Source organism: Oncorhynchus kisutch, linkage group LG14 (assembly GCF_002021735.2).
Source record: "Oncorhynchus kisutch isolate 150728-3 linkage group LG14, Okis_V2, whole genome shotgun sequence".
Lineage (NCBI taxonomy): Eukaryota > Metazoa > Chordata > Actinopteri > Salmoniformes > Salmonidae > Oncorhynchus > Oncorhynchus kisutch.
Window position 1 is genome coordinate 32,302,997 of NC_034187.2, and position 27,185 is coordinate 32,330,181.

The window sequence follows — 27,185 nt, forward strand, 5'->3', positions numbered from 1 at the left end:
ATCATGGCCTTTTTTGCCTTTACCTCCCTTCTCACCACATTTGCTCACATTGTATATAGACTTGTTTATACTGTATTATTGACTGTATGTTTGTTTTACTCCATGTGTAACTCTGTGTCGTTGTATCTGTCGAACTGCTTTGCTTTATCTTGGCCAGGTCGCAATTGTAAATGAGAACTTGTTCTCAACTTGCCTACCTGGTTAAATAAAGGTAAAATAAAATAAATAAAATAAATAAACTTCGCTACTTTCCCGCTCCTGTTGTTTACAAGAGGGGATCTCTGGGAAGTGGTGCTCATGGCAACCAGCATAAACACTTTTCAGTAGCTACGTTTTCGCTGCTTGTACAAAACGGGGCGCAAAGGGCAAGGAACGTTGTTGTCATGGCGTTCTGTGAGGACCAATACTATGAAAGAATTGGATCCATTCAACAAAGCATGCACGAAAGGTAAGATTTGAACCCGTTTTCCTTTTGGTGCCAGGCCCCTTTGACACCACGAGTTTGAGTTGTGCACTCTCCCGACACTGCTGCTGCTTTTCACGCCATGTGTCACTGGATAAAGTGGCTAGCTAACTAACCATTAGCAACGGCTAACTAGCTAGCTGTTGGTCTATTTTACCGGTCAGCGGATTGACGCGCTAGCAAGCAACTATGTCTTGAAAAAGACGTGTAAGTAACCTCAATGTATAAGTTTAACAATAACCATTGCATATTTTCGTTATGCTAGATAACGTTAGCTAACCAACTTAGTAGGGGGGTTACACCAACAGCAAACTAACGACGTTAGCTAGCTAGATAGGGCTAGCTTAGTGTTAAATAGCTACTGTTACTCATGTCACTGTGTATGCAATACCGGTTTCATACGAACTGGTAAAACATGTCATTCTTACCAGAACTGCAGCAACGTTAGATCAGGCGACTAATCAGTAGTTTAATAATTAGCTAGCTACTGTAACGTTACTGTAGCTAGCTAACTATGAAAATGTTGACGGTTAATGTACGTTTAGCTCCGTGCACGACCATCTGGACCTTTTCTTTCTCACAGAACACCACTATTGTGGGCGTTCATGGGGCTGCTGAAGCTAGTATGTTATGGGGACACGTCTTTGTTTGTTGCCAATAATAGTTTTTATTCGTATGATGCAAAGATGGGGGGGAAACTATGTAGCCAACATCTGTTTAATCTATTCTTGTAGGGAAAAGAGGAGACTTGAGTTGGAGAGGGAGTTGTTTGCTTACTGTAGATCTGACAAGAGAGGGTAAGTGGGTCCCAACAATTAACAATGTAGCTCGTTAGCTAGCAGTTTAGCTTTATGTGCATTGTTTATCAAACCCTTAATCATAATAACAGTTCACTCATTAGCTATCCTGTTATTATTTTTCATCCCAAATTGTTGTATTTCCTTTATGTGGGCACAGCACCCGGTTTATTCCAGGGTAACGATGAGCAATAACCTGTGTTGGCATGACATTGTAGTGGTTATGTAAGTACAGACAGTTAGACTAGTAGTACCACTGTTATTAGGCTATACTAGTATGCTAGTTATTTCACTGGTAGTCACTCGGGTATGAATTAGGCCTATACAATGCAATTTCTTTTCTTTTTTTCACTGTATACTGAAGTTCTAAACTGTTCAGCTACTAATGAGGAATGCTAGTGAAAACAGAACATAGAGATAGGCCTACTCATAGTACAGTGTTTCCCCTCGGATATTTTTCAGCAGCAGTGGCAAAGGTAGCGGGGGAATATTTTTGGGGGGTGGAACGACTGGTGACTTTCTGGTGACTTTTTAAAAGGACATTCTACTCCAAAATGAATGACAATGTAAGTATGTTGACACCGTCTGAAATATAATTTTCCCTTTTAAAAACATTATAACCTGTAGCCCAATTGATGCCGCATCGGGGCGGCAGGTAGCCTAGTGGTTAGAGCGTTGGAAGGTTGCAAGATCGAATCCCAGAGCTGACAAGGTAAAAATCTGTCGTTCTGCCCCTGAACAAGGCAGTTAACCCACTGTTCGTTCCTAGGCCGTCATTGAAAATAAGAATTTGTTCTTAACTGACTTGCCTAGTTAAATAAAGGTAAAATAAAAATAGTGGTGCTAGGTGATAAGAGGGGAAAAGGAGACTAGAGGGCAAATTTAAATAAAAGCGCTGAAGCATGGGTTTGCTCATCTGCATTTACCTAATTGAAAACCCCCAAAATACTCTGAATGCATCAAATGCTACAAATATACTGTACATTGTAACTTGTCACTCTGATCTTAAAGGCATGTCTTGGCAGAAATATTTAAAGCTGGAGTCCTTAATGGTGAAACCGCCACGTCCGTTTATGAAATTACAACAACAAAGAAGTTACTGCAAACAAAGAACACAGTTTTCTTCCCCTAAGACATCATTGTATGCTCGATAGAACAACAGATTATGTACTGCAAATGTTTTTGTCACGCCGGGCGTCGTCTGCATCGTAAGAAAAAACAATCGCAACTGCTGCGGTGGCGGTGGCAGATAGTGGCACTTTTCCCTCTTAAAATAGTGGCACATTCCATCTTAAAAATAATAATATTATAATCGGGGGGAGAGTGTCAGGGTGCCGCAGCTAAATTAATATAGGGGAAACACTGCCGTAGTAACCATTTCTTTAGAATAATGTGTGGAGGAATAGTACTGCACATCTGGCTTTTATTTGCATGAGTGTCCTTAAATAAATACATCTCTTTATTGCCTTAAGTCCTCAGATAAAGTGTGCCACACTCCGTGGTTATCTCAAGGAAATCTGTGAGAGAGAGAAACAGGCAAAAATTCGAAACCTGGAGCTCCTGAGAGATGTGGAGTGCATTGAAATGAGCATGAAGGAGCACTGTCCTGACCGTAACCCTCTGGATGAACACAAGGTAAGACTGGGACACTGCAGTGCCAGTGTCTCATCTGTTCAGTGTGTAGCCACAGCTGCAGAGTTGTTATTAGGCATTGTGAATTTAAAAGGTTTATGATTCTCTGCAAACTGTACCACGATTTACATGATTGAGATGGAGAGCACCTTTTATTGAAATCTTTTTACATGATTCAATAAAGATCACTGTACAGTAAACCTATGGTTGACGCTCATGCTCTATTGTCCCTTATGTACTGAAGAATAGTTAATGTGAGTGTGGGATCATGATTTACAAGGCCATTTCACAACACAAAAATGTTTTAGAATTTCAAAAATATGATGCATGCACTTCAATGACATTCTTATTGTCAATTGCCTTAGTATCGTGCTCTAATTGCCGTACACTGTAGGGATATTTACACTCATTTGCTTGATGTAACAATAGTAAACACTCGAACACTGCAGTTTATCACTGCAGGCAAATGAGCAAGAGAAAACAATGAACGAGTCAGATTATCGCTTAACTCAACAACAGTGCTCTACAGCTTAATATCAAATTAACAAAATTGGTTAATTATGACTCGCTAAATTAATTGCCCAATATTGAGACAGTGAAGTGCTCCAGAGGTTTATTTTTCCCCCTCAAGCAGTTGCTTTGTTTATTTTTTTATGCTTTATGATTCATAAATGTTTGTAGTTGATTTTTCTAAATAATTTTCTGTTGTCACATTGTTTCATTCATCTTCCTGTTACAAGTGTGCTATGGCTTCATTGTCAAGCAGTCAAACAACTGTGAAAAGGTACCTTTAACATTCAATTGTAGATATTTTGTATACTAAGTCACTATTTGTTTTCTTGTTTAGATATTTCAGCCTATTTCTCCAGTACAATACAGTACGACCACACACATACATACAAATGATGCTGACCGTAATCATAATCACTCGTGACTTCATTGTTGATATCAGTCGCTGTCGAATCAGTGCAAATAGATAACAAGTGTATTGGGTAATTTGGATAAACAAAAGTAGCTTTTTTTGTGTGCAATTTGTATTGTTTTGAAGAAAAGGCCTGGGATGTTGGAGTTAATCCTAGTGCCCTTAACTGCACCATTAGACTGTTTAATTGGAGTTGGGATTAGGGCAGTCAGTCTGGCTACTCAGATGATTAAGAGTGTTGCAGGCACCATGGAGGACACTCACTGGGGAATACCCGTGGTGACTAACTCTCATGTTTGGACACTTTGGATTTCACCCTCTTGTCTATGTTTTTAAATGTGTTTGCAGAACATGTTTAACACGGTTTTATCACACTGAAGAAACATCCTATGTATACAATTACCAAGATAATGACATGTTCATTATGTAGATCTTTCTGATAAGGACAATGTCCAACGATGTATCCCTTTTTTTTTAATGCATTGAAAAACGGTACAATAGATATAGAATTATTGATCACTTTGAAAAGGGACATTTGCTAAATGAATTGTGCTCTACTGACTGTATTTTTTTCCTGAATTTCTCAGGTTGAATGCTTGAATAGAATTTCCAGATTTATGGCAGCAAGGCAGAAGAAAGAAGAGCCAAATCTTAAAATAGACAAGGTAATAATAATAATTAAGATTCTCTTGAAATTACAAAAAAAAAGTTATTTAGAAGATAGATGTAAGCCTAACCTTTGATTTAGAATAAATTAACACATTTTTCAAAGAACATACATGACTTGCAACTAAGCTACCTGTATGTTTCATTCTGGCTGTAGTAGTAGTCTGCTGTTTGTTAATGCAGGGTGCCCTATGTTTTGTGCAATTCATTTTATATAAGGGTCATTTATATGATTTAAAAGTTTTACAGTCTAAAATAGTCTTTGGGAAATGCGTACCATGTATTATGCAATTCTTATATTTTAGAGTTCCAGAAGATTTGGCCCAAAATATTTGACTCACACAGTATTCTCTTCTTTTGGCAAATCTCTCTTTTTTTTGTAGGATAATGCAAATCTTAGCTCTATCAAACTGTGTTTTCAGCTTTGGAACAACAAAGAAAAGAAGACATTATGCAGAGCAAATCTGTAGAGCAGTATACATTTTAACTGTGTCTGTAATAATGCAGGTGTCTAATCCTGGCTGGTGCATCTGTACAAGCGATGTAGTTCAAGCCTATAGCTGCTTCTTCCTTCACTTAACGCAGTTAAAGCTCTTTTAGATGAAATGTCTAAGACATCTCATAATAACTTGGAGCATGCTGTCTAGAGCAGTCACTTGTGACTGTGTGCACAACCCCCCCCTCAGCTTGGCGATATTGTAATGAGCAAAATGGTACCGTCACTCCATTATGCATACAAGCCATTGCTGGCAGTGTGCATGTCCCTCAGGCTACAGCATTCATTAAGGGAAGCTTACCGGGCTGAAAGCTGGAGACAGATGATAACGGGATATGATTTTCATATTTAATACATTCCTTGGAAGAGCACGCGCGTGCCGCAGATTGATAGAAGAATCAATTGCTACTTTAGTGAAACACTTTCTACTTTGCCCTGCAGCTACCGATGGAATCACTCAGCCAAGAAATTAACTTTTCCTATTTTTTACCTACTTTGTGGATCTGCTGGGCAGAGCTGCATGGTTTACAGTGAATGTTATTAAGCAGCTAACTGTTTGGTATTTAAGACTCTTATCAGAAAAGAAACAGAAGCCATACTTTTTGTTATTATGTTTGGAGGAAGGTTTTTTTTTAGCTTTCTCTCCGACCCCCTTGGTGCCACAGCAGACATGAATCACAACTTGTACAGAGGATTGCTTATACGATTAGAAGTTAAAACATTGATCGTGTAACATTCTTCTGAAAGAGGGTTTTGGAAATAAATATGACCTTGACCCAAATAAACAGCGTTTTTAACAGAAAAAAGTGATACTTTTAAAACACTCTGCTGTTTGTTTTTGAAGAAAAAGCCCTTATAACCTAATTTGCAAGTGTTGCATTTTTAGGAGAATAAACAAAATTATAGAAGCAGAAAATTGTAGGAGCAATATTACACCAACTTGAAATGTCTTTGCTGCTTGTGGCTGAAGGGTATCCTTGACCATTTCACGCTATTTTGCCATGGTATGGTACGTCGTGTTATTATGATTATATATTAATTGAAGTACCATTGTCTTTCGAATTTTCATTGCTCAAATTGGAATGTGGACTGTGACAAGAAAAAATGTTGAGCGTAATGATATGAATTAGCAGTCAATTTAACTGGAGTTACACAATACACCTGCATCCCTAGATATGATCTCCAAAATGCATTGCTTTTGATAAACATTTTGCTATTTGACATTGAGTAACATTGATTAACCGGGTTACCTTTTTTTAAATTGTTTCCTGTTTTTCAGGGAGATTTGTTGAATTGCTATCCTCAGGGTGAGTCCCCCTCACCACAGGCCAGGGGTTTACGCCAACCATCTGTAATCTTCATGGGTCGCCAGACCTCCAGAAGTTCCGCGGCTGAAGATGCCACCGCAAGTATACACTTACGACAAGCGGAGCGTCATTCGCCAAATCATCCATCACATGCCTCGGAATGCCTGCAAAGTGGCCTTTCGAATGACTCCAAAGTTTCCAGAGAGGTCGTTGCCGACAGCGGAGCGTCTTTATCAGTTGACATTTCAGGCTCAAACGATTCCCCCGACGGCTGTAATTTGTGTGACAAACATGAAAGGACGGCGGCAGTGGTTCCATCTGTTCGTACCTTAACAGCCAGCGCCGGCGTGCCTTTTGGAGGTGATGAACAACTGACTTCACCTCGGGTGACCTTGACGAGGCCTGAGAAGAATAGCCCATCGCCCAGCACTATCAGCCATATGTGGGACAGGAATTCACCTGCAGAATACACTCGGGGTAGAGGGTCTGGTCATCAGGAGAGCATAAAAGAAGATGTGGAGAGAGTTCTGCAAAGATCACTGCCTCAAACTGACTTGGGAAAAGAATCTCAAGATGTGCCAGGTTGGTGATCTTATTACTGAAAGATATTAAATGCCAGAAGATATCCAGACTCTGTATGTTGTACGTTGTTTCACTGTACGAGCTAGTATTTTATTCCTTAGCAATCTGATTGAAACGTGTTCCTTTTAAGGAATTGCTGAAATGCATATATTTTTACTTATAATGCTACATATACACACTGATTCAAATAGCCTGTTGTTTATGTGTTTTTAGAGAAGAGTGAAACCCTTAGTAGATCCAGTTCCAGTATGGAGCTGTCAGTGACCAGCATTGGTAGTGACCTGTCCACCTCCCTGACTGAGTCTGACCTGGCTGAGCTACCAAAGGTGCCAGAGGGTGTAGTCCATACAGCCAGCCACACCAGGAGGACAGCCAGCCACACCAGGAGGACAGACAGCCCACCACAGAGGAGTGCTATTCCACCCAGCGAGAGGGAGCTCTGCAGCGCCAGTGTTCACAGTCAATCACTGGACACTCCAGAGCCTAGGAACAGACCAGAATCACGTAGCGAATCCACGTCTCCAGAAATCCCATTCAAAAGGTAGGAGTTCGTTATGTACTTTACATTTCGGTCTCAGTGAAGTGTTGCACTGCACTGGAAAGAGCTGTCTATTCATTTGAGGACATTCAATTAAACCCTTATGGTCAGCCATCATAACAAACACAGTTCTTTTTAATTTTGTAAACATTTTTCTACATTTTCCTCCCATCTGTTTAATTCAGTTTTATTGTTGAGTAAATTAAACAGAGGGGCAGGCTAAAGCAGCGAAGCTACAGCTTTACATGAGCATGTTCCAGAGTGGCCAAGCTGAACTGGGCTGCAGGATAGCTAAGCTGCACTGGGGATTCTGCTCAAGACAGTTGACTTGCGCCACATCTGTAGCCGCCAGAGAGGATGGTGGGAGTCCTGCTCCACACGACCCACCGCACTCACTTCTTCTCAGCAGCAGCCGCTTTAGCCTCAGTGCACCTTATAGGGAGGGTTTAGGACCCGTGACAAACATTATTGCCTTAATCCAAGATAATGCTGTAACAGAGCAATTTTCTGCTTGGGAGACCTCAGGAAGTCTCAGTGGAGGAGGACATTTGTGGCTCCATAGAGTGTTCTGGAGGGTGGGCATGTGGACAGGCACTCACACTAAGAAATCCAGCGCTTGGTGTCCTCTGATTTTAAGGATGGCTTGTGATGGCTTGCACAGTGAACGGAGTGACAATTTCTGTCCATTAATCCAGATCTTTCCTGTCCTCTGAAAAAAGTCTGATGGCAGGCTATAGACGTAGCTATAATGCGCATCTTTCCTCTGTGTGTTAAGCTAATTCTCTGTATATGTGTTGGTAGACAAGTAACTGTTTGGGGGTGAAACTCAAAAGTATTTCTTATAAATAACTGTAGCTTGTCTATGATTTAGATTTTGCAATGCATGGGTGTATATTCCTCAATGCATAGGCCTCATCTTCCAGTTGTACATGTGTATTGTACAAATGTGTTCCAAGGCCACCAAAATACAGCATTTCTTTTTACAGTCCAAACTATTTTAACATTTGATCTGCTACAACAACAAAAATGTATTGTTTGCTTGGTATCAGGGTTGAAGTTTGACATGGAATGAAAATAAAACAGACAAATTATTGTACTTAGAACCTGAACAATGAATGTTTTTGTTTAGATGTTGTGTACTCTATTTAAATGTTCCACTGTGCCCTTTAGAGAAGCTGTAGAGTGGTTGGTTGTGGCGGCGATGGGGAGGGGAGAATCTGAGCTCTCCATTGTTAACATGGAGCCCTGTGTATGAGGGGGGGGGGGGACACAAAGCTTTGATGTGAAGCTCAGAGCAGCCTGTCTCCAGTGCCACGCGGCCTCACTCAACGTCAAGGTTAGAGTTTATATCGCTTTTCCCATTCAGCTCCCAGGCAGGAAAACAAGCGTTGGCAATTCATTCCATTATTCCATTATATTTCCCCCTGGTGTGACCTGGGTGAGGGAGTAGAGAACAGAAACCCTCTTGGGTTTTCTTTAGTGCTCATCGTAATGGCTGGAGTCTTTCACAGGGATGCGGTGTTTATTTATTTAGGATCCCCATTAGCTTTTGCAGAAGCAGCAGCTATTCTTTCTTGGGTCCATACAAAACATGACAAGTAAAAAAAACAAAAAAAACACTGATACAGTGATAGTGAAATGCTTACCTGTAAGCTGTCTTTAGTGCAGTAAAATTATCTTAATATTAACAATGTGGAGATTCTGAAGCTATATATGAAGTGTCTGAGTACGAACCCCCTTAATCAAGGGCATTACTTAGAAATGGTTCCAAACGGACAAAGGCTGTCTGGATTGTACTGGTTAGTCTGAATTGACTGGTTATTGTGTACTCTCACATACAACCGTTTAATAGTGAGAATTATTGTACAGTGTTATTTGTTTAACCAGGTCTCTCCATTTGATACAACTATTAGTATTTTCCAGCATTTTCCCTTTTTTTTGTGTGTGAAAGAAATGCCCTGAAAGTGATCTGACACCAATCACTCATGTTGAGACCTTTACATTTTAGGAAATCATGGTGAAATCTCTACTGTACACAGTGTCAGTGTTATATCACTTGCCAGAGGCTGACCCCCCCCCCCCCCCTCCATCCCTACCAATAATACACTCCTGATGATGTCGAGACTCAGACACACACAGCAACACCAAACGTGTGGTATGAGACCTCGCGATGAAGCCCTCACAACAATACGGAGAGGTTTGGTGCACACAACTAATTCCCTTTTTTTAGTTAAAAGGTCCCTTTTTGAAGAGCACTGACAAATAAAATGTAGAGTAAGTTGATGACAATTTCAAGGCCCACGCTGACGGGAGGAAAAAAGGCAGAGCTTTTACCCATGCTACTTCAGCTGCATTGAAGAGGACTTAGCGCAGATGGATGGTGCACTACATGTCATGGATATAATTCAAGCTGCCAGCTTAATCAGGATGTTACCAGGAAACAACCTGCAAAAGGGAAGGAGCAATTGTTTGCTGACCTCTAACCCCGGAGCCCATTATAGATTGTCATACATTCTTTTTGCCCCTTTTATGTTGGGGGGCTCAGGATCTCGGCTGGGGTTTCTGGGGAATTCAATGAGGGCCACCCAGAGCTTAATGCTCAAGAAAGAGATGGATTCCCCCAATCCACATGCATTAGGCACCCATTTCTCATTTTACAGCCTCACATGGCCAGATTAAAGTGTAAATCTCTCACCAAAAGAAATCATCTTGGGTTTTTTCTTGTTGGGAGGTTGGGCTATGTTAGCTGTCCGAATATGGATGAAATGAATGTTTTTCTATAATAATTTCCAGGCCCCTGTTATATTGAAATGAGACACAAGAACAGTTTTGTTCTATGCTCCTAATCCGTCAGTTTATTAGCTGTGTACCCAGTGCTGAGGCACTTTATTTTCCTGCCTGGTATTCACTCCGCATCAATTGACATCGAATTGAATGGTTGAAGGCCCATCTCTGACATTGGTTAACATGTCAGTCAATACAAATGCTACCATAGTGCCTTGACCCCTTAAACACACACAGAGAGAGGAAAAATCTGTAAACACGTATGGTTCAAATCCAGTCAGACTTTTTGTTTCTGTGTCTTCATTTGATATACATGTTCTTTCAGACTGTCCATGGAGGGATTCTTCCATCTACTGGAGAGCATCGAACAACGATTCCACAGAGGAGAAAGAAGTGTGTACTGTGTCTCGTCACTTGGCGATAGCAAACGCAATAAAGTGATCAGGTAAGCCTTTCCGTATTTAGAAACGATTTTGGTCTTTGCCTTGAGTTTGGCTGCAATTATTTTCATTATCAACCAGTATTCATGGATCTGGGAAAAATGTATCAACCTGCCGCCAAGGGCTCTCACTTTAAATTAAGTGTCATCACTTGGCACCAACAATGCTCTTGCAGCACATCTTGGTTTCTAGGGGTTTTTCAAAGACACAGGATTGTCATAGTAACCACACTTTGCTGCTGAATTATGGTCCTCTTGGCATTTGGGAGTCATTGAAATGCACTGGCTATGTGTCATTTGAAACGAAAGTGAACACTTTTCTAAATATGACATTTTTGTACAAGAGGATAAAGATACAAATGTTTTATTATCAATAAGTGTTTGCAATAGAATAGCAGGGAAGGAAATAACATTCCCAACTTCTTGCCTTTTTGCCAGAATGATCAGAACTACTGTCACCTGGTTGTCAGACGGTGAATTGTGTGCGTTTGTCTCTTGCTGTGGCCTTTGCCATGTGTTTGGGGCTTGTGTGTGTTGGGGCTCATCCCTAACATGGGGTGTACTGAGCACAGCTCTTGTGCTCTATACTCCTGACCTGTGGGCTGCTAGGCTGAGCCCCGGGTTCCATGGCGATGGCTCACTCCTCTCTATATATTCGTCAGCCTTTGTAACGCCAGGGCAGGCTTGAATGGAGAGGACCTTGATGCATGTGGAGCAGTCGTCCTTCACCAGCTTCAGAGGTTGTCATGGACCATGTCAATGGGTTGCCTGTTACCCGAAGAGCTAGTTAGCTCCAACTGGTCCACCACTGAGCCCAGGAAAATAAGGTAAGGCTTCTTTGAACTCTGCACCAGATAAGTCTTTTTTTGTTTGTTGATGTCACTGTTTTGAAAATGTATAATTTGATGCATTTCTTTTCAATCGTATATAGAAGTGTGTGTTAGGTGAGGCAGTTAAAATGATCTTCAGGTTCATGCTGGTCAGTAATGTTATGCCCCTTTGAAATTGAGCCTTCATGTACAGAATGTTTATTTTCTCCTTTGCGTCCTTTTGTTTTTCTAGAGAAAATTATTATTATTATTATTATTATTTTTGGATAATTACTTAATAATTATTTAAGACTGGTAAGTGCTGTAAAAACCCAGGTAGAAAAATGCTTCAATTGGTCTTGTGTTGCTGCTTCAGGGTCCCTTAGTATTATATTTGCTAAATATTCCATCAAGTCTGAGTGAGTCAAGACGGGAACATTTTCAACTCTGCTCCTGTAATAAATGTGAGCTATAATGGAGTCATTGAGCAGAGATATCAGTGCTCTAAAAGTGACCGAGTCCAATAGACAATCTCACCGTCCAAATGAAAAGTGAACCGATTCAAAGATGAATTCCACTTTTCAGACAAAGAGCAGATTAGTTCCTGTGCATTTTTCTTGAAGGTTTGATTGGAGTTCAGAGGAGAGGGGAAGCACATATTTAGAACAGGTTGAGATTTGAATTGAATGTCCGTGAACACATCTCCATCCTCCACAAATGTAAAGGTCATTGGTGTTACCTCAAGCAGTAACTCTGTGTGTGTGTGAATGTCATGAGCAAATGAAATGCCCTATCTGTGACTGGTTTCTTTTGATAATGAGGAGCTCCATTTTGAACCATAGCTCCAAGCTCTGCTATGCCTGAATTCCTTATTGTATTCAGGCAAAAAGAAAGTGTCTTGAGATACAGTATCTTTTATACCCTACTGTGGTCGCTTGACCTTTTCTCAGTATGTAGCCAACTTATGTGTCATTAGGTTAACTTCAATTCACAAATATAAAATAAGCCAACTTTGGTCAATATATCAAGATGTCAAACTACACTACCTTTTCTTTAGGCACACCTTGTGTGTTTCTTTCCATTGAGTTTTTCTTTCTCACCATTACATGCATGAATGACCCAACTCCATAATTGTTTATTTGGAGTGTTTACACTATATAGATGGACAGTATATGTATAAATGCATTCTCTCACTGTAATAAAGTATGTTTATGTTGTATCTTACTGTGGTAAGATACAAGCCTGTGATCCTCGCTCATGGTACAGCGTGTCCTCCATGCTGCAGCTCCCGTCTCCCCCCTGATGCTGCTCCTCTGTGGGATCGCTGGTTCAAGCACGCCCTTCTGCTGAAGGACTACCATGTCCTCACCCCCGAGCGCCTCGTCCAGCTGTTCACTCCACTGCTGCTGCCATACAACGCCTCCTATAGTGCCAAGGTATGCATCTCACAATACACTTCAGGGTACAGTACCTTTTCTTACAGTACATACTCTGTCATGCACAGGAAGAACATGTCATGCATTACAAGGATATACTTCTTTATTTTATTTAGATTTAGATTTTTTTTCTATTTTCGATCTTGTCTCATCACTGCAAACTCCAAAGGGCTCGGGAAGCGAAGGTTGAGTCATGCGTTCTCTGAAACATGACCCGCCAAACCGCACTTCTTAACACCCGCCCGCTTCACTTTGAAGCCAGCTGCACCAATGTGTCGGAGGAAACGCCATTCGCCTGACGATCGAGGTCAGCCTGCAGGCTCCAGGCCCGCCACAAGGAGTTGCTAGAGCGCGATGAGCCAAGTAAAGGCCCCAGCCAAACCCTCCCCTAACCAGGACAACGCTGGGCCAATTGTGCGCCGCCCAATGGGACACCCGATCACGTCCGGTTGTGACCCGGGTCTGTAGTTCCGCCTCTAGCACTGCGATGCAGAGTGCCTTCGACTGCTGCGCCACTCAGGAGACCCGGATAAAACATCTGTACAGACAGACTCACACTTTGTATGTGTGTGAAATGTAGTGCTTCCCGTTCGTCAGATTGCTACACAGGGTGACCTTGGCCAAAGGAAACTCTGACCCATGTGCTAATCGCAAATAACAGTCTCTGCCCAGACTCCTTTCATCCTGTGGCTTATTGTCCTGAAAAACACAGGCCTTTAATTTGTTATTAGCTGAAGTATTGCTGTGGCCCAGGCCCACGTGAATGAGGCAGCCATTAGAACTTCTTCACAACAGAGGCGGGAGTCTTTGAAATTCCCTACTCATTGACCTTGCAGCAGAGCATGCCCAATTAAACCGGCCATGAAATGACAGACTATTCACCAGGCCCACAGAGGATGAAAGATTGAGATAAGAGTAAGGTACCATCATTGCTACTCATCTTCCTTCCTGAATCCTCTGTTGCTTTCTTTGTTTGTGTGCTCATGGTTGTCATTGTTAATTTGACACATGTACAGTTGAAGTCGGAAAGTTTACATACACCTTAGTCAAATACATTTAAACTCAGTTTTTCACAATTTCTGACATTTAATCCTCGTAAAAATTCCCTGTCTTAGGTCCGTTAGGATCACCACTTTATTTTAAGAATGTGAAATGTCAGAATATTAGTAGAGCGAATGTTTTATTTCTTTCATCACATTCCCAGTGGGTCAGAAGTTTACATACACTCAATTAGTATTTGGTAGCATTGCCTTTAAATTGTTTAACTTGGGTCAAACATTTTGAGTAGCCTTCCACAAGCTTCCCATAATAAGTTGGGTGAATTTTGGCTCATTCCTCCTGACAGAACTGGTGTAACTGAGTCAGGTTTGTAGGCCTCCTTGCTCGCACACGCCTTTTCAGTTCTGCCCACACATTTTCTATTGGATTGAGGTCAGGGCTTTGTGATGGCCACTCCAATATAGAGGTCGACCGATTAATCGGAATGGCCGATTAATTAAGGCCGATTTTCAAGTTTTCATAACAATCGGAAATCTCTATTTTTGGACATCGATTTGGCCGATACTAATACCTTGTCAGCTCGGGCATTCAATCTTGCAACCTTATTGTTAAATTGTCCAACGCTCTAACCACATTCATTCAAACAGCACTTTTGTGCGTTTTGCCAGCTCTTTGCTGTGCTTCAAGCATTGCGCTGTTTAAGACTTCAAGCCCATCAACTCCTGAGATTAGGCTGGTGTAACTGATGTGAAATGGCTAGCTAGTTAGCAGGGTGCTCGCTAATAGCGTTTCAAAAGTCACTCGCTCTGAGAGTTGTAGTTATTCCCCTTGCTCTGCATGGGTAACGCTGCTTCGAGGGTGGCTGTTGTCGATGTGTTCCTGGTTCAAGGCCAGGTAGGGGCGAGGAGAGGGACGGAAGCTATACTGTTACACTGGCAATACTAACGTGCCTATAAGAACATCCAATAGTCAAAGCTATATGAAATACAAATGGTAGAGAGAAATAGTCCTATAATAACTACAACCTAAAACTTCTTACCTGGGAATATTGAATACTCATGTTAAAAGGAACCACCAGCTTTCATATGTTCTGAGCAAGGAACTTAAACGTTAGCTTTCTTACATGGCACATATTGCACTTTCACTTTCTTCAACACTTTTGTTTTTGCATTATTTCAACCAAATTGAACATGTTTAATTATTTATTTGAGGCTAAATTTATTTTATTGATGTATCATATTAAGTTAAAATAAGTTTTCATTCAGTATTGTTGTAATTGTCATTATTACAAATAAGCAAATAAAAATTGGCCAATTAATCGGTGTTGGCTTTTTTGGTCCTCCAATAATCGGTATCGGCGTTGAAAAATCATAAAATTGGTCGACCTCTACTCCAATACCTTGACTTTGTTGTCCTTTAGTCATTCTGCCACAACTTTGGAAGTATGCTTGGGGTCATTGTCCATTTGGAAGGCACATTTGCAACCAAGCTTTAACTTCCTGACTGATGTCTTCTCTAGAGTATGTGGGACGCTAGCGTCCCACCAGGCCAACATCCAGTGAGATTGCAGAGCGCCAAATTCAAATACAGAAATACTCATTATAAAAATTCAGAAAAGATACAACTATTTTACATTGTATTTTACATTGGTTTAAAGATTAACTTCTTGTGAATCCAACCACTGTGTCAGATTTAAAAAATGCTTTACGGCGAAAGTATACCTTACAATTATTTGAGAACATAGCCCAGCAGACAAATCATTAAACAGTAGCCAGCCAAGTAGAAGCGTTACACAAGTCAGAAAGAGAGAAAATTAATCACTTACTTTTGATGATCTTCACATGTTTGCACTCAGAAGACATTCATTTATTGTTCCTTTTGTTCGATAAAGTTTCTTTATATCCGAAAACCTCTGTTTTCTTTGCTTTTGATGATGTTTTCTTCAGTAATCCACAGGCTCAAACGCAGTCAGAACAGGCAGACAAAAAAAATGCTAAATTGTATCCGTAAAGTTCATAGAAACATGTCAAACGATGTTTATATTCAATCCTCAGGTTGTTTTTAGCCTAAATAATTGATAATATTTCAACCGGACAATAACTTCGTCAATATATAAAGGTGAACAAGAAAGGTACTCTCTCTGGTCACGCGCATGAAAAAGTTCTGTGACATGGCAGGGTCCACTCATTCAGACTGCTCTTACTCCCTCATTTTTCAGAATACAAGCCTGAAACAATTTCTAAAGACTGTTGACATCTAGTGGAAGGCATAGGAACTGCAATTTGAGTCCTAAGTCAATGGACACTGTACTGGCATCAAACAAATTCCTACTTCCTGAATGGATTTTTCTCAGGTTTTCGCCTGCCAAATCAGTTCTGTTATACTCACAGACATTATTTGAACAGTTTTGGAAACTTTAGTGTTTTCTATCCAAATCTACTAATTATATGCATATCCTATCTTCTGGGCCTGAGTAGAAGACAGTTTAATTTGGGCATGCTTTTCATCCAAAATTCCAAATGCTGCCCCCTACCCTTAAGAAGATGTTAAGATGTTGCTTCAATATATCCACGTAATTTTCCTACTTCATGACGCCATCTCTTTTGTGAAGCGCAGCAGTCCCTCCTACAGCAAAGCAACCCCACAACAGGATGATGCCAACCCCGTGCTTCACGGTTGGGATGGTGTTCTTCGGCTTACAAGCCTCCCCCTTTTTCCTCCAAACATAACGATGGTCATTATGGCCAAACAATTCTATTTTTGTTTCATCAGACCAGAGGACATTTCTCCAAAAAGTACGATCTTTGTGCCAATGTGCAGTTGCTAACCGTAGTCTGACTTTTTTGTATGGCGGTTTTGGAGGAGTGGCTTCTTCCTTGCTGAGAGGCCTTTCAGGTTATGTCGATTTATAGGACTGATTTTACTGTGGATATAGATACTTTTGTATCTGTTTCCTCCAGCATCTTCACAAGGTCTTTTGCTGTTGTTCTGGGATTGAGTTGCACTTTTCGCACCAAAGTACGTTGATCTCTAGGAGACAGAACGCGTCTCCTTCCTGAGTGGTATGACGGCTGCGTGGTCCCATGGTGTTTATACTTGTATACTTTTGTTTGTACAGATGAACGTGGTACCTTCAGGCGTTTGGAAATTGCTCCCAAGGATGAACCAGACTTGTGGAGGTCTACAATTCATTTTCTGAGGTCTTGGCTGATTTATTTTTTGATTTCCCATGAGGTCAAGCAAAGAGGCACTGAGTTTGAAGGTCGGCCTTGAAATACATCCACAGGTACACCTCCAATTGACTGAAAAATGTAAATTAGCCTATCAGAAGCTTCTAAAGCCATGACATCATTTTCTGGAATTTTCCAAGTTGTTTAAAGGCAATAGTTATTTTCCACCATAATTTGCAAATAAATTCATTAAAAATCCTACAATGTGATTTTCTGGGAAAATAAATTCTCATTTTGTCTGTCATAGTTGAAGTGTACCTTTAATGAAAATTACAGGCCTCTCATCTTTATAAGTGGGAGAACTTGCACAATTAGTGGCTGACTAAATACTTTTTTGCCCCACTGTATGTAAACTTCTGACTTCAACTGTAACTGTATCACAAATCAATGAGTAGGTCTGTACAGATTAATTTCTTAACATTTGATTGAGTAGGGAATATTTCTTTCTTTCAATATAAATCAGTTTAAAAAAATAAATCTTATTTGTGTCCAATCTCCTGAAAAGGCTGCTAGCATTTTAGCTCTGGTTCTTGCGAGGCTGTAGAGGCTCTTAAAAATATGAACTGACAAAGAGAAGAGAGGTGCTGCAATCCTGATCACCATGTCCAAGCGCATCTAGAAGAGCCAGAGTGTAAACCTCTCTCTCTCTCTCTCTCATTATCTCTCTCTCTCATTATCTCTCTCTCTCATCCCCTCTTTCTCTCTATCGCCCCCTCCCCTCTCTCTCTCTCTCTCTCTCTCTCTCTCTCTCTCTCTCATTATCTCTCTCTCGTCCCCTCTCTCTCTCTCTCTCTCTCTCTCTCTCGCCCCCCTCTCTCTCTCTCTCGCCCCCCTCTCGCTCTCTTGCCCCCTCTCACAAACCCACACAACAGCTTATTCTCCTTCATTCTCACACACGAGCCCAAACAGAATTTCCATTCACGTCTTGCCACACAGCCTTCACCACTCTGTGACCAACGGGAGCATGCATCTCGCATGCACACTCAGAGACCCTTTGAATATTGAAGGGCCAACCGTTGCATTCATTGATATTTCAATTGCAGTGGTTTGTGAGAGCTCTCTCCACTACGTGGTGCATTTGGAATATATTTAAAAAGCGAAATATCACGAGGAGGGATCAGGACATTTTGGATTGTGAGTGTTGAGTAGGAAGAAAAGATCAGATTGGGTGTTTGTTCTCCTCTCAGGATATGAAAGCCTGTACACGCTATCAGTCTCCCGATGACCTGCCGATCACAACTAATATTGTACAGGTTTGTCTGTTTCTAAATCGTCCTGATCTTCCCCTTCATATTAACGCTCATTAAAAGTTGTGAAGGGCCGTCTGAGCCGAGAGGCAGGCTTTGAAGACAAGAGAGGGCCTATCGCTCAGATGATGATGATGATGGCTGGTTTGATACGGTGAATGAAATCACCGTGTCCATCTCCCTCCTCCTCCTCACATGGAGCAGCTCTTCTTAATTGTGTGTGTCCTCGTCTCCCGGGAGATAAGTTGAGAGGAAGGAAGAGAGCAGTTTGTCTCAATCCTCTCCGCCAAGTGGAGATAACTTAACGCATTTCACGTTAACGCGAGGATGATTGCGTTCTTTAGGCACTTGTCTAATCTCATGGATGAGAGGAGTGTGTGTGAGGGAGGGAGGGAGAGTAGAAAGAGAGAGAGAGGATAATCTCTTTTGCTTAAACCAGAGAGAATTTCTAGTTATTTTCTTTGTCACAGTCAGGATGTGTGCAGTACTCTGTACCACAGCCAGGCCTGGGTAGATTACTTGTTTAGTCGTTAGGAGTTCAATTTGACACTCCCTTCACAATGTGGGAGCAGTTATAATGTGGTTTTAATTTGCCATGGTTGCAGGCCAAAGTGCTGCTGAGGACACTTCTGTCCCGGTCCAGTGAGGAGTGCCCCTCGGTGGAGAGTGAGTCTTCATCTTGTGGCCTTCCCTCGTTCCTCAACGACAGCATTGCGGAGGTCCAACCAGCCAGACCTTCTCAGGAGCACAGCGCCTCAGGGATGCAAGGTCATTATCCCTCTCTTTCACCATTTCGGTATGGGCAGTTGTTAGCTAAGGTGCTACTCCTTTGTAGTGATGCATCACTCGGTTATGATAATGAAACTGTATAGCCAGCCTCAAGACTAAAACTAACGAGGGAAGTTGTGATTATGACCCTGTCCAATGATGCGAATGTTTTTAGACTGAAAAAATTATAATCAGAAGTAATTTGCACATACTGCAACTTAAGTTTACACAACATTTCAAACTGAGGAAAGTCTGTAATTGCCCAGTGAGACAGAGAGGTTGGGATGTGAGCGTTTGTAGAATGGTGCCATTTCTGTTAAGTATGAGCAATCGCTGCACTGAAAGGAAACTTCCCCCATATGACAAAGAATCGCAACACTTTCACCATAGGCCTCTTTCTGAATCCCTGGCAGCCTCAGTCTTCATAGGGCCTTCTATTCAGACAAAGGGAAACCCAGAGTCCCAGCCTAGCCTCCCCCTGTCTCTGAGCTCTGTGTGGGCCTCCCTTTCTTTTACAGGACTACAAAGTGGTGAAGAGGACAGCCAAGACGAGAGCCCCGTGGAAAGTATTCCTATTAAAGGTAAAAAGGCAGTACCGAGCCCTGCATTCAGAGTTCTTGTGTGCCGTTTGTTTTCCTCCCACAGCAGCCGATAATGGGCTCTTTTTAAATGGATGGCTGTGGTAGGATGATCAAGGTGAATCTGGGGTCAAAGTCCCACCTGAAGAGCTGTGCAGTTCCTCTAATTATATTGGAGAAACAGTGCGTGTTTTCAGCCGGCCAGAGCAGAGGCGAGGCCAAATTGATAATTCGCGCCCCGCATAATGCAGCTGTTTAATTGTCAGGACACCGGGGTGTAGCCAAAGATCTGTCATTGGTTCTCATTATCTTATAAACAATGCTGTGCAGCAGCAGACTTGAAAAGACGGGATCTGAAAGCGGCCTGTGTACTAGTCCACAGCCAGAATCTCAGACATTCAAAATGATTTCTTATTACACTAGGCTATGGGATTTCCTACTGGGCGTTTCATGTGTGGAACACCCCCAAGGACGCAGGACCACAGAACTAGTCCAGTTTCAACTCTCAACTAATTAAAATAAAAATATTGTTTTGAAAAGAAACATTTCCAGTCCAGTTTCATGGCTGGAGCCACTGCTGGGCAACCAAAGGTAATGAGTTAATAATGTGTGGCTGTAAATGCTCAAAGTGACATGCACTTGTTAGTCCGAGCAAACGATTTGACAGACAAGACAACTACAATGGACAGATACTTAGATATATTTGGCATACAAATGTTCCATTGTTTCATCATTTCTGGAAGGCCAAACATACATTTGTGGACCACAGAGTTCAAAGGATTCTTGCCTATGGATAGCACGCTTGGATGCGTAAACTCGACCCTTGGCCTCAACTTGGATTAAAAACGACCAGATATATAACGCTTTTATGTTTCGATTTACCGTAGTGTGTTAGTGTCATCAACTTGACAATTGGCCATTTATGACATACAGCTAGCTGCTCTATAGACTGTAAAGCCTGTGTAGTTCTCAAATATCAGACCTAATCCACTGTATATGGAAGGAGTTAGTGTTTTATTGAAAGAAAATCTCTCTTCCGAGTTGGGGTGCCTGCCAACCTGATACAGAGATAAGGTGGAGGGTGGTTATGGTGTCGTGGAAACGGTTACTCCCCTTGGCGTGTGTATGCACACTGCTTAAATACACAGCTTAGCCTGCCCTGCGCTGTGTTTTGACCCACTGTTCATCAGAAGGCCCAAAGAGCCAGCCATCGGAGCGTGTTGTCTCATCAAACACACAGCCTCTGAAAGTTGGAAACCTGGGCCTTGAGTCAATATTTAACTCTGACATTTTGTGTTTTTGGAACAGAGACAAAAGCATATCAGCTGCTTAAACAGTCTGCCACGCAGGCGAGGCAGCAGAGCTCTGGAGACGAGGAGGATCTGTCAGGTAAGGGGAGACAGCGCCTGCACCACCCCACCCCTCCAGCGAGCCACCGTGGCCTAATCATCAGTCAACACTGACCATATGTCTCACTGTTCTATGTTCTATAAAGAATTGGCACAAGTGTTGTATAAAGAATACCACCCTGTGTACAGGTTTTATTTTGTCAGTCTTCTGTGCTTTTCTTCTCCGTCTATTTACCTACATGTCAATACACAACATAGATTATCGTGTAATTAGATGCACGTCAAAATGTTTGATCTGTCTTGTTTGCTCTTTAAGGAATAAATGATGGCTATGAAGAGAATACTGGGAGGGTTGAGCGCTCCTCTCATCAAGACCCTTACCCTTGGTAAGGACATTGTTCTTCTTCACACCCTTTATGGAAATAGGCCACCAGACACCAAAGGTAATGATGTACATCTGCATGTAGCTCTCATAATTCCCTGTTAATTTCCATTAGATCAAGGGGGCGCCACCCATTAACTTGTGCATGAAAACAAAAGGCCAGACTGTTATCAAGCCTAAAGCCTGCTCTCACTATTTATTGGGTTTGTGTTTTAGGAGGCTAGCTATAAAACCAGACCGTTGCCAACTAAACAGGTTTGGAAAATCCAATCTGACCCCAAATGGTTTGCACTATGTGTACAAACTGTGTTTCAACAAATAGAAAATCAGAAACAACTGTTTTGAAAAGAAGACTTACAAGGAGGAGTTTTAAGATGACACATCCCTTCATTTCCAGAGCTTCCCCACATCCCGAATTGCATTTAGGCTGCTCAAATCAAAGTGTTGAGTGGTAGGAAAAGAACGTCTGAATAGCTGCATGTTTTTCACACATTTGAATATCAACACGACTTCATCAAAATCTGCAATTGTAGGTCCTCAGAGCAGCTCTTCACCAGGAGCCCATTTGGGAAGGTAATGGCTGGGTAAACGTTATGAGGAATAATCTTCTCTGATTTCATGTGATTACTGGGCACCACGCTGACACAAGGGCCCAAAGTGTGCGTCTCCCTGGCCAGGCCAGCGGGTCTCTCAGTCTACCTATTAGCAGACGGAAGGGCATAATGGCCCAGTTCTATTGAGGCGCTACTGTCTGCCAGTGCCAGCCCAATGACTATACCTCTTTAATAAACATGAGCCAATTTCAGACTCCAGACCCTCTGATCGCTCTGTCTCCACTGTCATTAAGGAGCATGGGAAGGTGATAAAACACATGTAAATGTCGAGGAAATGGAGAGAATCACACCACTCTGATTGGCCACTGTGGCCGTGTTGGTCCTGTGCATAAATTATTGAAATGAGACTAATGACTAGTTTTGCATGCTTGACACCTATTCTGGTCAGGGGAGGAGTGATCTGTTGTATAGCGACAGCTAAGAGCGGTCACCATCGCACCTCTTTCCTGCTCCTCTGTGATTCCCCACCCCCGGATGCTTCCGTTTTAAGCATTCCACTTACCACAGTCACTTCTTGCGCTTTATTGCTTCTACAAGTGGTCTGGAAACCCTGCACTTGAACAGAAGCATAACACTGCAGCATGCTCTGCCACGTCTTTCCCTATCTCAATGTCTCTCTCCCCATCTCTTTCCCCCTTTCTCTATTCCTCTCTCACCCTGTCCTTATGTATTTTCCTCTCTTCCCCTCTACTTCATCCTTTTTTTATTTTTATGATTTGCTTTATTTTGTCAGTGAGCTGATGAGTGACATCAAACGACTCTGTGGCTGGACTCAAAAAATGGCTTCCTCTCTGTTGTCTTAGACAATAATTATGATTTCCCAGTTAATCCTAGACTACAGCTGAGGGATTGTAGTTTAAAGCAGAGGCTTTGGTGCAAAAAAAATGCATTTATAGGCCTTTGTATGGCTCCTCATTATGTGTGGGCCTGATTCATTAAGTAATTGGTTTGCAGTTGTTTACATGAGTATTACGGTCCTCTATTCAGGAGCCTTTGAGAGATGCATTGTGCAAATGTTGCATGTTATGAATGCAGAATGAGAGGCGGGGGGGGGCAGTCCTATTGGCCAAACACTACACTCCGCTGAAAAGCAAGAGAAAAGCGCTGGGTGCCTCTTTGCATAGCAATGACTCTGCCTTTAATAAGCTTTACAGATTAAATACGCGCATTCGATACAAGATGCAAAGAAATACTCTTAACACATTTATATGTGCTCATTTCACTATTATGGCATTGGAGAGAATCAAGGTCTTTCATATTCAGTATTTTTCTCTCTCCTCCACAGTGTTTTTCAGAGTATAGAATGTGCTGTTTATTGTATTATATGTCACGGCCAAGCAGACTGAGCTGCAACAACAGTTTATTAAGGATTCATCCATTAGAAATCTTTTGCTGCCATTGTGAGTGGTAAAGCAAAATCACTTTGTGGTTGAGTGGGGATGAAAGGAATAATGCAAGGAGTGCGACTTAATAAGCAGCTGCACTCCATGTAAAGACTACTTGTTCCCCTTTGTCTGGGGGTGCATGCCACTGCTTCCTGTTGTGCAAGATTCATTATGCTGTTTTTCTTTGTTTTACTGTAGGCATTTCAGATGTTCCTTTTCCTTTCTTGTTTTTATATTTTCTTTGCTTTTTTTCCTTTTTTTTGTTTTTTTGGGCCTGGCCTTGATCTAAGAAAAGATTCTCACACTGAAAAAGAAAACATAGGTGATCTCTCCCTCTCCAGTAATCAGTGAGTGATGTGGTTGTGATGCCTTCTTCCTGCTTGACAAAAACCTTGACTTGACAATTAGTGTGGAGCGTTCCCTTGGACAACAGGATGTGCTCAGGCATTCGCTCCCCCCCAATCACTCAGACAGACACAAAGTGTCATAATCAGAAATTAGCCCTCTGGAGGAGCGGCAGGAAGAAGTGATGTGTGTGGCATCTCTCACAGAACACTGGCAGGGAGGGAGGGGAAGGGAGAGCGAGCGGGAGGAAAAACCGAGATCAGGCACCAGAAGGTGCCAGGTAGAGAGACCAACGAACATGCAGACCAACTAACAGAGCCTGATTTAGAGCGCAGCTGACAGAAATGTGTTCAGAGACTTTCGGCAGAGAAATAATATGGTGACAATTTTTTTCCCATTGTGAATTCATGGCAAAGGCAGACACATGCCCAGTCTAAAAACAAATGCTTGCTCCTACCCCTAGACACTTGATGGCCCTTCATTTGTAGATCTGAAAGCATTGTAATTGTGTAAGCAATATGGGTGTAACTCCATATAGCCCACTGTGAGTTGATTTGGAACTGGGCAAGAGAAACGGGCACAGACAGCATTGAGGTGATACTGTCAGAGGAGGTCACTCTCCTGCATTGAGTTCCTCTCCTCCTCCCACAGTCAATCACACCATATCTAACAGTATTCATATAGTGTATACATCTGTCTGATAGGTTAAAGCAGACATTTTTACGGGTAGCAATTAAGTACCATACTGTGATTGTCTTCAATAAAAATGGTTTATAAAAAATTTCAAATGTTAAAAAAATTTGCTTCTTAGCAATTTCTCAAGCAAGAATCTTACTAGGGCTGTCAGTGGTTTGAGTGGGGAGTGGAAAACTGAAAATTAGCTGTTATTGGCAGAGCGGTTTAGCACTCTCTCATATTTGTCTATCGACTAATTTAAAAACAGGCTGAATTTCAGGTGGTCTTTTCAAACAACCCCTCCCGCCCTCACCCTTTTGTCCTCAGAATTGTTCGTAGAGCTCCGAGACAGGATTGTGTCGCGGCACAGATCTGGGGAAGAGTACCAAAGCATTTCTAAAGCATTGAAGGTCCCCAAGAACACAGTGACCTCCATCATTCTTAAATGGAAGATGTTTGGAACAACCAAGACTCTTCCTAGTGCTGGCAGCCTGGCCAAACTGAGCAATCGGGGGAGAAGGGCCTTGGTCAGGGAGGTGAACAAATACCCACTGGTTGCTCTGACAAAGCTCCAGAGTTCCTCTGTGGAGATGAGCGAACCTTCCAAAAGGACAACCATCTCTGCAGCACTCCATCAACCAGGCCTTTATGATAGAGTGGCCAGACGGAAGGCACATGACAGCCTGCTTGGAGTTTGCCTAAAGGCGCTTAAAGATTCTCAGACGATGAGAAGCAAGATTCTCTGGTCTGATGAAACCAAGATTGAACTCGTTGGCCTGAATGCCAAACGTCACGTCTGGAGGAAACGTGGCACCATCCCTGCGGTGAATCATGGTGATGGCAGCATCATGGTGTGGAGATATTTTTCACTGGCAGGAACTGGGAGACTAGTCAGGATAGAGGGAAAGATGAACCAAGCAAAGTACAGAGAGATCCTTGATGACCTGCTCCACAGCGCTCTGGACCTCGGGCGTAGGTTCACCTTCCAACAGGACAATGACCCTAAGCACACAGCCAAGACAACGCAGGAGTTGCTTCGAGTCAAGTCTCTGAATGTCCTTGAGTGGCCCAGCCAGAGCCCGGACTTGAATCTGATCTCTGGAGAGACTTAAAAATAGCTGTGTAGTGACGCTCCCCATCCAACCTGATAGAGCTTGAGAGGATCTGCTGAGAAGAATGGGAGAAATTTCCCAATACAGGTGTGCCAAGCTTGTAGTGTCATACTCAAGAAGACTCGAGGCTTCAATCGCTCCCAAAGGTGCTTCAACAAAGTACTGCGTAAAGGGTCTGAATATTTATATAAATGTGATATCAGTTTTTTTAATACATTTTTAAACATTTCTAAAAACCTGTTTTTGCTTTGTCATTATGGGGTATTGTGTGTAGATTGATAAGGGGGGGGGACTATTTAACTGATTTTAGAATAAGGCTGTAACATAACAAAATGTGGAAAAAGTCAAGGGGTCTGAATACTTTCTGAATGCACTATGAATGGCGCACATGCACACTCCATGTCTTAATTGTATCAAGGATTAAAAATCCTTCTTTAACCTGTCTGCTCCCCTTCATCTACGCTGATTTGAAGTGGATTTAACGAGTTTCATCAATAAGCGGACCAAGGTGAAACCCGGTCTAAGCTATGTCATGGAAAGAGCATAATATTTTGTGTACTTAATGTATATACAACACAGGAAAATCAACTTTTTGACTGCACTGGGCTTTTAATCATACAATGTAAAGTGTTTTCATTTCTATTCATGATAAAAGTAAGTAGAAAATGGAATTAGAAAATGTGTCACATTCCAATAAGTAGGTTGTCTAACTTGGGTAGTTAAATCAATTTGTATACTGAACAAACATATAATGCTACATGTAAATTCTTTGTCCCATGTTTCATGCGCTGAAATAAAATATCCCAGAATTGTTCCATATGCACAAAAAACATTTCTCTCAAATGTTTTGCACAAATTTGTTTACATCCCTGTTATTGTGCATTTCTCATTTGACAAGATATTCCATCCACCTGACAGGTGTGGCATATCAAGAAACCGATTAATCATTACACAGGTGCAACATGTGTTGGGGACAATAAAAGGCCACTCAATGTGCAGTTTTGTCACACAACACAATGCCACAGATGTCTCAAGTTTTGAAAGAGCGTGCAATTGGGGTGCTGACTGCAGGAATGTCCACCAGAGCTGTTGCCAGAGAATTGGATGTTCATTTCTCTACCATAAGCGTTGTTTTAGAGAATTTGGCTTAATGTCCAACTGGCCTCACAACTCTAGACCACGTGTAACCATGCCAGCCCAGGACCTCCACATTGAATTTCTTCACCTGTGGGATCATCTGAGGGGAGTGCTGTCTGTAATAAAGCCCTTTAGTGTGGAAAAACTCATTTTGATTGCCTGGGCCTGGCTCCAAAGTGGGTGGGCCTATGCCCTCCCAGGCTCACCCATGGCTGTGCCCTTGCCCAGTCATGTGAAATCCATAGATTAGGGCCAAAGGGCAACCGGAGAAGAAGGCTGACATTTTTACGTGTTTTTTTCTCTTCTCCTTTGCGTTGTTTAACTTTTTTTTTTAAACACTGCCTTCCATTTTGCTAGCAAAGGTGCAATCTTTGGAAAATAAAATCGATGACCTATGCGGAAGATTGAACTACCAACGGGATATTCAATACTGGAATATCTTATGCTTCACGGAGCCATGGCTCACTGACGACATTATCAACATACAGCTGGC

At 41.9% G+C, this 27,185-nt stretch overlaps 1 protein-coding gene across 3 annotated transcripts in view; it reads left to right on the top strand.

Moving 5' to 3' along the window:
* The first annotated feature begins 288 nt into the window (after nucleotides 1–288).
* kiz (kizuna centrosomal protein) overlaps nucleotides 289–27,185 on the top strand; it is a 50,979-nt gene continuing 24,082 nt past the window's right edge. For 2 of the 3 annotated variants that reach the window (XM_020500980.2, XM_020500979.2), the window contains exons 1-13: nucleotides 289–448; nucleotides 1,198–1,260; nucleotides 2,733–2,895; nucleotides 4,402–4,479; nucleotides 6,256–6,865; nucleotides 7,079–7,406; nucleotides 10,513–10,632; nucleotides 11,289–11,453; nucleotides 12,721–12,871; nucleotides 18,953–19,115; nucleotides 19,634–19,696; nucleotides 21,002–21,082; nucleotides 21,359–21,428. In XM_020500980.2, the coding sequence (XP_020356569.1) occupies nucleotides 384–448; nucleotides 1,198–1,260; nucleotides 2,733–2,895; nucleotides 4,402–4,479; nucleotides 6,256–6,865; nucleotides 7,079–7,406; nucleotides 10,513–10,632; nucleotides 11,289–11,453; nucleotides 12,721–12,871; nucleotides 18,953–19,115; nucleotides 19,634–19,696; nucleotides 21,002–21,082; nucleotides 21,359–21,428 (2,120 nt within the window). In that variant the 5' untranslated portion in view covers nucleotides 289–383. The remainder of the gene's footprint in view (nucleotides 449–1,197; nucleotides 1,261–2,732; nucleotides 2,896–4,401; nucleotides 4,480–6,255; nucleotides 6,866–7,078; nucleotides 7,407–10,512; nucleotides 10,633–11,288; nucleotides 11,454–12,720; nucleotides 12,872–18,952; nucleotides 19,116–19,633; nucleotides 19,697–21,001; nucleotides 21,083–21,358; nucleotides 21,429–27,185) is intronic. The other variant, XM_020500983.2, reaches the window with a different exon arrangement.